Source organism: Gekko japonicus, unplaced genomic scaffold (assembly GCF_001447785.1).
Source record: "Gekko japonicus isolate JY-2015 unplaced genomic scaffold, Gekko_japonicus_V1.1 scaffold6297, whole genome shotgun sequence".
In the NCBI taxonomy this organism is placed as follows: Eukaryota; Metazoa; Chordata; class Lepidosauria; order Squamata; family Gekkonidae; genus Gekko; species Gekko japonicus.
The window spans coordinates 6,162-18,680 of NW_015173319.1; the positions used below are offsets into that span (position 1 = coordinate 6,162).

At 44.6% G+C, this 12,519-nt stretch overlaps 1 protein-coding gene across 1 annotated transcript in view; it reads right to left on the bottom strand.

Annotated features, from left to right (window-relative positions):
• Positions 1-5,645: 5,645 nt before the first annotated feature.
• The window catches only part of LOC107120210 (protoheme IX farnesyltransferase, mitochondrial-like), a 19,874-nt gene continuing 13,000 nt past the window's right edge, over positions 5,646-12,519 (bottom strand). Inside the window, exons 3-4 of the mRNA XM_015422855.1 lie at positions 7,794-7,993; positions 5,646-5,975 (exon numbers count right to left, since the gene is read on the bottom strand). Of these exons, the coding sequence (XP_015278341.1) occupies positions 5,646-5,975; positions 7,794-7,961 (498 nt within the window). The 5' untranslated portion in view covers positions 7,962-7,993. The remainder of the gene's footprint in view (positions 5,976-7,793; positions 7,994-12,519) is intronic.

Here is a 12,519-nt window from a genome sequence, read left to right on the forward strand (position 1 = left end):
TGGCTCAGTTTGAATATCTCCATTTTGATTTTGCTTCACAATTATAAAAGATGAACCCAGAAGTCTTCATTTTCTTTGTCCTAGATTTTCCCCTTAAAATATATGCATTAACATTTGTGAAAAGGAGGAAAATGTTGAGTTCTTGTCTCCTCAAAAACCCTTCAAGGCTCTAGCCCCTTATTTGCAGGACCGCCTCTCTCCCTATGCTCTGTCACAATGACGTCGCTGATGTCAGCCGGGGCTTCTGCATGTGCCAATCTGCAAACGGGCAAAATTAACAACTGCCCATACACATGCTTCCTCCATTGTGGCTCCTGTCTTGTTGAATGGAGGTCAGGAAGGAGGTCAGGAAGGCTCCCACTCTTCTGGCTTTCTGCAAATTATGCAAAACTGAACTATTCAAGAGGGCTTTTATCTGCAGGTAAATAGGGCTAAAATGGTTCACAATCTTACTTGGATGATGATTAAGACTGGGGTCTATACTGCTGCATGCATCTTATTGTAAGTAGGATCCTGTTATGTGCTTTCTGTATTACTTACTGTGTCATGTTACTAATTATGCTATGCAGTTCTTTCTGGTGGTTCCACACATCTAAAATCCTAATGCATTTATGACAGACCCCTGCTTCTTCTCTGCTGTGAGGCAAATTTTTCCTGCCAAAATTTTTAGTTCCCTTCAGGTACTGACCTAGTCCCCTAGTAGCATGATAATATTTGCAGCTTTATATATCTGAATGTCCCACTCTTTGACAGAATCTAATGTGGCTTTTGCCCAGCCCAGGAACTTGTCAGGAGAAAACAGGAGCCCTCTTTTTAGATCTCTTGAAATGGCACTGGAGACTGTGTAACAGTGAACAATAATAAAGATTGTCTTTAATAGACAGGGATTGTATGGGATAGTCAGGTATTGGAAAGACTGAGGTAAAGGTTTTTGGTAAAAATGGGGAATTTTTAAGTTGACAGACAATGTGGTGGTGTAGCAGCTTATTTACAAATTCTTGGTTCTTATCAGTGAGAGGTGGTTGACTAAGCACTTTGGTTTCAGTTGCAATGTTTTTGTTCAGGTTTTCTGGAAAGGTCACTCTTTTAGTGTATCAGATTCTTTCCCCTTTTTCTGAAATCACAATCTGTCTTCTTTCCCCTGAGTAGCTTATAACCGTTTCCTCTCACAACAGACCGGGGACTCCCTCAGTGCCAATTCCCTGTATAACTGGAAAGGACTTATATTTCCTCCCTGAAAACATAATCCAATTCCTTTTGGCGTGATTGGGAGCTTCAGTCTGTTACCCAGTCACACGTTGTCAAAATCTCAAACCCCAGTTCTTGGCGTCTGTGTGAAAATGTACTTCAATTGTAGCTGACACTAGACTCTGAAATCTTAGATGGAATTCTTTCTCCGGTTATGCTGAACACAGCTAGGACCAGGAGTATCACCTTTTATTCAAAAGGTGAACCTGTCTGACAGACTTTTAGTCAGACTCTTCAGACATCCACTCCTGTAGCTGAACTTTTACTGAACAGTAACTGCTGCTGAACTCAAAATGAACTCCCTCTCCCAGCAGCACACAGCTGATCTTATATTCCCAAGCCAAAAAGAAGTTCTTTGGATATTTAATTGCAATTAAACAATTGAAAACAGTTAGGCTAAACCAGCCTATCAAAATTGACTGCTTTCTGAGCAATATAAGGAAGTACATGAAGTTTTATACCCAAAATAACATAGGCAAAAAAATAACATCCAGAAAGCATAATTGGTCACAAAATAACAGAGCATCATCTGAGTAGCCATTCATTCATTGGTCAGTTACAGGAAAAGGTGTGACTACATGATATCTTTAATGTTTATTTAACCTAACCTTATTAATAACTAGGAATAAGGCCTGTTGTGGAAATAAATTTGCTGTGGCGACCTCAGCAGGGTACGACACCAAGTCTACCATTTTCTCTACAGGAACTGATCTCTGCTACCTGAAGAACAGTTGTAATTTTGAGTGACCTCCAGCCCTCACCTGGAGATTGGCAACAATGGTTCCCCATGATGGAATGGCTGGTTTGGAGGGTGGAGTCTATGGCATTGTATCTGTCTGAGGTCCCAAGCCTCCTGAAACCTCACCCTCTCCAGGCTCCATCCCTCAAATCTCCAGGAATTTCCCACCTGGAGTTGGCAACCCTATCTCCTTCCCAGCCAATCATCAACCTACCTTTATTTCCCACTCATTCTTCAGCTTTCCACCCTACCCCTCACCTGCAGCCTCTACCGTGCTCTGAAGCCCTGACTGCTACGTTACATTGGCTGTCATACAGGGGCCATCTCAGCAGGATATAAGGACACTGAGTCCACCATTTTCTCCAGAGGAACTGATCTCTGCCATCTGGAAAGCAGTTGTAATTCTGAGTGATCTCCAGCTCCCACCTGGAGATTGGCAACAATGGTTCCCCATGACGGAATGGCTAGTTTGGAGGGTGGAGTCTATGGCATTGTACCTGTCTGAGGTCCCATTGTACCTGTCTGAGGTCCCACCCCTCCTGAAACCTCACCCTCTCCAGGCTCCATCCTTTAAATCTCCAGGAATTTCCAAACTGGAGTTGGCAACCCTATTTCATTCCCAGCCAATCATCAACCTACCTTTATTTCCCTCTCACTGTTTAGCTTTCCACACACCCCTCACCTGCAGCCTCTACCGTGCTCTGAAGCCCTGACTGTTACTTCACATTGGCTGTCATAGAGGGGCCATCTCAGCAGGATATAAGGACATAGAGTCCACCATTTTCTCCAGTGGAACTGATTGCCATCTGGAAAGCAGTTGTAATTCTGAGTGATCTTCAGCCCTCACCTGGAGATTGGCAACAATGGTTTCTCCCAGCAGGCACTAAGGATACCTCAAAACACATTATACCTCAGAACAGCAACAGCAAACTGTTTAGAATGTTAGAGGCAAAGGCCTCTAACGACCTCTGTGCTTTGAGGCAAAGGCCAATCAGGCCACATATGCAAATAACCTCTGTGTTCTGACTGGCTACGGGGGGGAAAGGAACAGCAAACTATTTAGAATGTTGGAGGCAAGACTCAGGCAACACAGACAGTGGATAGGGACAGCTTCTGACTTACAGATCACGGAGCCAAAGGCTGTGGGCGCCATGTGGAATGTTCAGCAGCGTGCCAGCACCAACAGAGAATTATTATAGAGAGAGATACCCAAGGAATCTTCATACCCAAACAAAAGGTGTTGTTTTCTGATATGAAACTAAAGCCCTTGTTGACCCAGAAACTGCAGAGTGTTACCCCAAACAACTAAAACCATGAACTTCAAGCAAATACATCTATTGAAAAACCTATCTTCTGCTGTACCAGCCATACTGCACTCAAGGCCTGTTAAAAACACCGGACAGCTAGAGGTTTCCGGTTTGTGGATCAGCGATGGCGGTCGTTCTCCCTGGACCTCAGGGGAGCGGCCCGCACACCAGTGGTATGGAGGGGTGCTACCTCAAGCAGCACTCACACGAAGCCTTTGCGATAGGCTCCAGGCCAGAGGGCTTTTGAGGGGCAGCCTCTTCAATGGCTCAATGATGGAGAATTGAGGCTTCCCTCCGCCCTGACGGTCCTGCCGCTGTGTGGCCCTCGGGCACAAGCTGGTTCGACTGGGACAGGTGCTGAAGATCGAGCGGAATATCGATTACTGCGAGTGAGGTCAGAGAAATGACCGACAATGAACGTGAGTTCAAAATAAACGGAATATTTTAAAAGCGAATTACACACACACACACCCCGTGGGAAAAGCGGAGCACAAAGAGGGACACCTCTTATGCAAATGGACAGATAAGCATAACGAAGGGGCAGGGGGGAAACAAGCAGCGATTTTGTTTTGAGAGACTTACTTGAGCACTGACATTAAGGCGACAATTTTTCGAGTCCGCGAGAAGTGGTTTGGAATTGTAAACAATCGTATAAAATGGCAGCCTCGCAAAGAAAGTTTAAAACGAAACCAGTGGGTAGTCAGAACCCAAAACTGGAAGAGGGAGCAGACATCATGAAAATGTTAGCGGATATGTTCAAGCCAGTGATGGAGCAACTCGATGGTATTATCCAGCAACTGACGTCCCTGAATCAAAACTTCGCATCCCAGCAGCTCCAGCTGGCAGAAACAGCGAAGAAGGTGAAGCATACGATTGAGAGAATTAAAGAGATAGACACCACAAATAAGAAAATGAAGAAAAGAATGGGGGAAGTTGAAGCAAAACAAAACTTCCAAGAAAACCGTTTGTTACAGCTACAAATGGAAAAAGCCAATATGATTGTCAGATTCCAGGGAGTTCCTGAATCGGAAAAGGAGAATCTGAGGAAGTTGCTCAGCGAGATCATCACCCCAGCAATAGGCTCAACAGCGGATGAAGTAGTAAAAGAGATGGAGACTGCTTATAGGGCATATGCCAATTATATTTAAAAAATAGCCTGCCTGGAGAAATTGTGGTCAGATTCTCAAGAAAACAGTCCAGAGATGCTATTTTAAAAGCGACTTCAGCAACTCCACTGAAACTGGGGAATAGAAACATTAAAACTTTAAAAGACATTCCATTTGAAATTCGCCAAAAGAGGAAAAGCTATAAGGACTTAATTTCTTTTCTTCAAACCAATGGAATTTCGTATAGGTGGGCGATCTCAGAGGGCGTCATCTTTAAAATCAACAACAAAAGAGAAAAGATTGACTCCATTTTTAAAGCCAAAGAATTTTTGAGACGTCAGTTGGGACCGGAGGAAGAATCCAAAGAGGAAGAATTGAAATCAAGTGACTCCGCTACCTCTGGAACGGATGAGGACTCTGCTGTAGAAACGGGTGCAGGCGCAATGAAAGTTACATATGATTTCAGAGACAGAAAACCAAAGTAAAGGCAGAAGGACTCTGAAAATTGCCTTTTGAAGCAAATAACAAGAAGATGCTCAGAAAGTTCTCTCACAACAACATACTAACATTGAAGCCGAGACAAACAAGAACTCTACAAGTATATTGTTGTACTAACACTTTACACCAGACAGCTAGATAGCTATTCCATCCAAACAACTTGAAAGAAAAAAAAGAATGCTGTTTCTTGTCTGCCTGCATCAGCTAAAAAGACACCCTAACCTACAAAGGCCTTACCACTTAATAGGCTTTTATTAAATCCTAATAAAACTTTAATATAAAAAATTCATAAAACCAAAAAAATAGAAGTATATCAATAATCTGAATTTAAAAAATCATTATGTATTCCCATCCATACTACACTTCTGTGATTTTACTGCATTAGGAAACAGCATTTTAAATTTCCATCACAGCATTGGTTACTGAATGTCCCATTTAGTTGATCGTACTGACTCGCTAAGAGTAACCTGCCTTCAGTCCCTGTGAAAAAGGCAGACTATAAATAACATAAATAAATAAAATCTGAATTTTTAAAAACCTACAACACAATGATTACTGGGGTCAATAATGATTCTATGGTTGTGATCCCATGGATATTTACATTAGAGCCAGCCTCACTGAACTAAGTGGTCCTTATTTCTGAGTAAGTACGCACAGGATTGGGCTCCACAAATAAGACCAGAAGTAAACACATGAGATCATAAATAAAACAGACCTGTCAAAAAGTGAAACATGCTCCATATTAAATTAAAAAACAACAATAATACCTGTAAGTTTGATTTTGGATAGACGGGCCAAAATGCCTGGTAATTCATTCATGTTTAGTTTCATCTCTTTCCACTGTTTCTCTTTCTTTGACGATGTTTCTGCTACAGTTTCTAAATCACCAGTGACTGCAGTCAACTCTAGACCTTCATTTATCACTGGTTTCTCAGATGACGGAGGCAGAAGAGGTGAAACATCACGGATAGCCATTTTTTCCGAGGCCAACAGCTCCCTTTCAGGGAAAGGAGATGCAGCTGATTCTGCCTTCAATTTTGCTTGCTGTTGGAGCCTTTTGTTATTCTGTGAAATATACTGAAAGCAACAAAACATATGGTTAAAAAAACACCTAGTAATACCATTTTAATGCATTTAAGTTACTTTTATGCACCAGGATGTTTTGCTGTGACAGTCCAACTGAACTGAACAGAGGTGGCACTACAATTTTTATTTCTACAGATGAATTTTTCCAATCTCACTAATGATTCCTCAGTCATAAACTCACTGTTACCTTTTAAGAGGGTAGTACTAAGCATGAACACCTAGAAGGTTCATTTTTGAAAAATCTGAATTCACACTAAGGTTTTAATTTGCCTACTTCATACAGCTTGTTTTATATAATTAAAGTTTTAAAATAATGAAGCATTAAAGCACAAATGCAAATGCTTCCTCATACTTGTGGCTCTGCCATAGCCACAAATGCTACCCTAAATAAAAAAAATATCCTACAATGCTTCTTAAAGGTAAAGGTAAAGGTTCCCTTGCTCGAAAGCCAGTCAAGTCTGACTCCAGGGTTGCGGTGCTCGTCTCCGTTTCAAATCCAAAGAGCCAGCGCTGTCCGAAGACATTTCCGTGGTCATGTGGGCCGGCATGACTAAACGCCGAGGCGCACAGAACGCTGTTACCTTCCCACCAAAGTGGTACCTATTTATCTACTTGCAATTTCTTGCTTTCAAACTGCTAGGTTGACAGGAGCTGGAACTAGAGACGGGAGCTCACTCGGTCATGCGGCAACTCGGGTCTCGAACTGCTGAACTACGGCCCTTCCACAGCCTGCAGTTCAGCGTCTTAACCACTTGAGCCACCACAGCTCCTACAATGCTTCATAGGTGTTCATGCTTCTCTCAGGGATGATAACCAAGACAGCCTTCTTGGTCAACCGGGGGCCAAAGTCAGACATTCGATTAGCCACACAGGTAGTATTATAGTAGTATAGTAAAGTATAATAAAGGTAGTATAATAAAGTTGGATCATTGTGCTCATCTAAAGTGTTGGTGTCTGTTGGGGACCCATGTGGGAGGGAGTGGCAGGAGGGTGTTATAAGCCATTGATGTGAGTGCTTTCTCATAAAGTTTTGGTGATTTTAACTGTCCAGTTTAAAATGGCTCTCTCTTATAAATTGGGTGATTAGCAGAGCATTCCTAATGGGGGGGGGGATTGTAATAAGGGCTAACTGAGCCCTACGCCGGCTAACTCAGAGTTATGCCAGGATAAGGGCAGTTTACACTAGCACCATTGTGCAACTGAGTCCCACTGGCACAGGACCACTGCAGCCACATGTCAGTGGAGAAACTGCACAAACCCCTCCACCAGTACAGATGTGGTTGTTCCAAGGGGTATGGTAGCCATTAGGCAGCTTCCTAAGTGTTTTCAGTGTAGGAACGCCTCTCCAAGCAGAAGCAAACTTGCACTGGCAAAAATAGCATCGTAGCCCATTGACAGCCATGGTAACTCCAAATTCATTCCTCTCCGCACAGCTGCAGCCATGCCCATGGGACCCAAAGAAGCTCAGGATACCAACTAAGTGTGCACCCAATAAACACACTCCCCTACTCCGGCCGCACCCCTCCACCCTACAAATAGTTCCAGGAGATTGTCCCAGAATTCCAGAGGTAGGGCACAAGGCACGGAATACTGTCTGACAGCTCCCTGCCATGCGGACTTAGAGCAAGTGCACACACACTCCTGTGCAACAAGGAGCCACTGGACACAACAGGGGTGGGGGGCCTCATCCTGGCAAGACCGCAGCCACAGAAATGGACACAAATGGGAAGGAGGGTAAGGCAAGGGGACAGGCCACAACTCCCCCAGCCACAGCATGCACAGGCATGATTGGCGGGTTGGCCAACTCACCTTGTAGAAGAAGGGGAGAGAGGACAGCAGGGTTCCACGGGGGCAATCCCATGGGTGGTTGCTTCTGGAGCAGCACGGGGGGAGGCGGCTGACCCCGGTGGGCTGGTGTGGCCCGACAAGGAGTGCTGGATCCATTGTTGGAACAAAGCCATTGGCATAAAGGCCCATCACTAGTGAGGTTCAACCAACAGCTGAAATCACTGCAGAACGGATATGGTCAATTTCAGAGGGCATAGACCTACAGAGCCTCGCTAGGGCCATCCTGACCCCAGCCACCCCAGGAAATATTTGCGTATGCAAATAAGGGGCTTGAACAGCAAACAAAAGCAGCAACTGGGCAATGTCGGTCACTCACAGCACTAGTGATGGGCACCACGAACGATATGTGCGTCACCCTTTCAAATGGCTTTCCAGCAGTACGGCAATCATTATGGTAAATGTCATCGCTGCTCGTTGGCAGCCAGGTTCCAGAATCACATTATCATCCCAGGGCCCAGCACCCACAGAACTAGGAATATTGTGGGGTGAATACAGGGAGCCTGCACTGTGGAGGGACTGGTCATCCACACAGATGCGTGGACCGATTCATGACCACCCCCTTTCTCTGTTATGCTTGCAGAAGTTACACCTTAGCCATCGGCCAGAGGTGCAATTGACACATGGTTTAACTGTCTCACCTGGTGGAAATTCCTAGCTCTGTAATCACTATCCTCCCTTACCCTTTTCAGGGGATTCTTAGCAATGTGGAAAGCAGAATGGCTGGCAAGACTGGGCCACTTCCTGGCCATACCCATGGGGGCCCAAAGGTCCCAGGTGCATGCAGCCCCCATGGCAGCAACCTTGCCAACCCCTCTGGATGCCAGAGGCCACCTTGGCTTAAGTTGCTGGGCCATGGGCATACATCCACAGACCTGATCAAGCCCTGTACCTGGCCAGGTACACCCACGGGCTGCACTGTGTTCGATCCATACAGGCAAGCAGTGTTCCCTCTAAGCTGAGTTAGTGGGAGCTAGCTCACAGTTTTTTAGCCTCTGGCTCATACATTTTTGTCTTAGCTGAGGAAGGATGGCTCCAGGGCAAACTAATTTATGCAGTAGCCAAATCACTCACTCACAACTTTAATGCCAGTAGCTCACAAAGTAGAATTTTTGCTCACAAGACTCCACAGCTTAGAAGGAGCATTGCTCGCAAGCAGACCACCTTTTCAGTTCCAACGACAGCCAAACGGGGGCATGTGCTGGGTGGTTCCGGCCCTTGTCAGTGTGGTGGGAAGCCCATACTGACCCTTCTGATCCTTCCAATTACCACCCAGTTTCGAATTTCTCATTTCTGGGTAAGGTAATTGAGAGGGCGGTAGCTGAACAGCTCCAGGATTATCTAGATGAGACATCAGTGTTGGACCCATTCCAATCCGGCTTCCACCCTGGCCATGTGACAGAAACAGTGTTGGTCACCCTGATGGATGATCTCCAAAGACAGCTGGATCAGGGCAGGGTGGCGCTGCTACTACTATTAGATCTTACAGCAGTGTTTGACACAGTCCATTATGACCTTCAGACCCACTGCCTCACTGACATGGGAGTTCAGGGGTTGGCCCTTCAATGGCTCACCTCATTTCTCCATAGCCAGGGACAAAGGGTGGTACTGGGAGAGAATGTATCCTCCAGATACCCCCTATTATGTGGGGTCCCTCAGGGGGCGTTTCTCTCCCGATGTTGCTTAACATCTATATGCGTCCCCTCGCCCAGCTGGTCCGGAGTTTCGGACTTGGGTGTTACCAGTATGCTGATGACACCCAGCTATATCTGTTATTGGATGGCCACCCGGATGCCACCCAACATAATCTGGCCATCGGTTTGGAGGCTGTGGTTGGGTGGTTGAAACAGAGTAGGCTGAAATTGAATCCAACAAACACAGAGGTTCTGTGGCTGGGGGGCACCTTCAGGATTTGGGCACAGATTACCATTGACGCTGGCCGAATCCGTCAGGAGCTTGGGAGTGATTTTGGATCCCTCCTTATGTATGGAGGCCCAGGTTGCTCAGACTGCCAAGCTAACATTTTTTCATCTACATCAAGCTCAATAACTGGCCCCTTTCCTGTCACACCCGGATCTGGCCATGGTAATCCATGCAACGGTCACCTCCAGGTTAGACTACCGCTCTATACTGGCCTACCCCTGAGATTGACCCGGAAGCTTCAATTGATCCAAAATGCAGCAGTGCAAGTCCTTACGGGAATGTCATGGATGACACCTCTAAGCTGGGGAGTCTTGTGGGCAAAAATTCTACATCGTAAACTACTAGCATTAAAGTTGTGAGCAAGCCTACATTTGACTATCATATAAACCTAGCCTACCTCACAAGGTTGTTGTAAAGATAAGACAGGGGATGTGAAAACAATAGACAGTACTCTGTATATTTCTAACTCTGTGAATTTAGGCAGATCAGGAAGGGATGAGGCAGTGCTCAGCTACCATGGCCCTTTCTAACATGACCAGGGTAATACTGATCACCACTTCGGGGTCAGGAAGGAATTTTCTTCCAGGCCAGATTGACCCAGGGATCCTGGAGGTTTTTTGCTTTCTTCTGCGTATAAAGCAAGCATCACTGGGGGAGTGGGTGGGGGAGTTGTGAATCTCCTGCATTGTGCAGGGCATTAGACTAGGTAACCCTTCAGGTCCCTTCCAGCTCTATGTTTCTATGTTTTTCCGTTTACTTAAAGATTCTCTCATTTTAATGAGCAGAACAGAAAATGTGAACTTAAATTTATACACTGTCTGGGTTATTGGTTAACTATAATCTTTTTACAGAAATGTAATAATTGAAGGGAAAATGACCAGTCCTTCTTTCTTGTTTAAAAGCAAAAAACTGAAGCCGAGATGAGATGAAATTAGAACTCTGAACTTCCTGGTTTCTATTTTGAACAACTGCAAAACATTGGCCATTCACATTTTGCAAGCCCATTGTTTCTCTCTGGATTCCCCACCCCCTTTCTAGATTTCTTCTCTCTTTTCTTCTAGATTCCTTTTTATGGTACTGGAAAAAAGACTCTGTGTGTGTGTGTGTGTGTGTGTGTGTATACGCGCGCATGCATGGGGAGGGGCTGTTAGATGAAATGGGGAAAGTACCAGCCTGTAAAATTATGTAAAAAAAAAAAAAATTGCAATTCAAACCATACCTAGAAGCCAATTCTTACTATTTCAACATCATTTTCCAAGTGACTTTCCATACTTTCCATAAGCAAACTAATTCTATAGCATTTCCTAGCGGCCAAATTACTGATTACTAATTGCACAGAAGAACAAATCTGCACCTGAGTTTAATCTTCGGTATAACAAAATATGGGATATTTGAAGTATTCAGAAGCTTACATATCAATTACTAGTTAGCATAAGAAGAGCCAGCTCTGAAAATTTCTTATTCACATGGTCCTTAAAATCAAAACAAGGGATTGTTGAGTTGAAGTGGTGGAGCTGCAAAATTTGGTAGGGGAGTAACCACGCCCTCTTCATCTCAAGGAAACTAAAATTTGCAGATTGCTGTGAAAACTGTGGACAGACCTGCCATGAGACAGGTCTTATTGAATTACTAAAAAAAAAAAAAAAAAAAGACAAGAAGGGTCAACCCTGAATTGTCTCCAATCTATGAAGCCAACTTAGAAAGAAAAATGAAAACCCTGAAGAGGCTATACATTTAACTCATCCACGCACACACACCCTTAAACAACAAGAAAATGTGCAGATATTCCAAGCAAGCCTCCTGTATTTATTTCACCTTTTTCCCTTTGAGAGCTGTAATTGTGTGTGTTTGTGTGTATATGTTGTTTTGCTTTCCAGACCCTTCGACTTTCTTTTCTTTTTCCTCCCCCTCCACTTGGAAATGATGCAGCTCTCTCCTCAGAAGGGGTCAGTCGGAACTGAATGGCCGCCTGCACAGCAATAACTTTAACCAGCACCTCAAGTTCAAGCTTTTGGTATTGACCTATAAGGCCTTGAGCAGTCAGGGACCGACATATCTATGGGACTGTCTCCTCTGTTATGTCCCCGAAAGCCTTGCACTCCTTAGACAGCAATCTACTGGTGAGCCCCAGCCCTAAAGATCTCTGGCTGTCCATAATCAGGGTCAGGGCCTTTTTGGTCCTGGCCCCAACCTGGTGGAACTCTCTGCCGAATTCCAGGCTGAGGCTGAGGACAGCAATGGTGCCATCTTGGCTGGCACCCTTCCTGTTCTCAGTTACATCTATTTTGCCCTCCTTCCCCGTGTCCATGAAGTAGCCGGAAGTGGGAGGTGGAATGAGGATCGGTTATTCACCATCTGATTGTCTTTATTTTTTATTTTTTTATTCCCACGGAGGGGAGTTTTTTATTATTATTTTTATAACACTACAAATAACTAACAGAAAAAAGGGAGAAGGGGACTACATATATGGGAGAAAGCAAAGAACTCACTACTGACTAAAAACCCAAGATAGGAGATCTTCCAGATGACTTTTTCTTCAAAATCCAGATTCTTTCATCGCTATACTGCTAGTGAACCGTGTCAATCTTTTAGCCCTTTTACCCTCCCCTTTCAAATTTTCTTGCCCAATACCGTGCCCTCCCATTCTCCCCCTAGAACCAAAGTTCTCAAAGGCACAATTCAGAGTCCTTCAGCCTTTACTTCTTTTTCTCTCTCTTCCGTAACTTGTAGGAACTTTTCGGGGCTGCTGCCCCTTTCTCCGACAAAG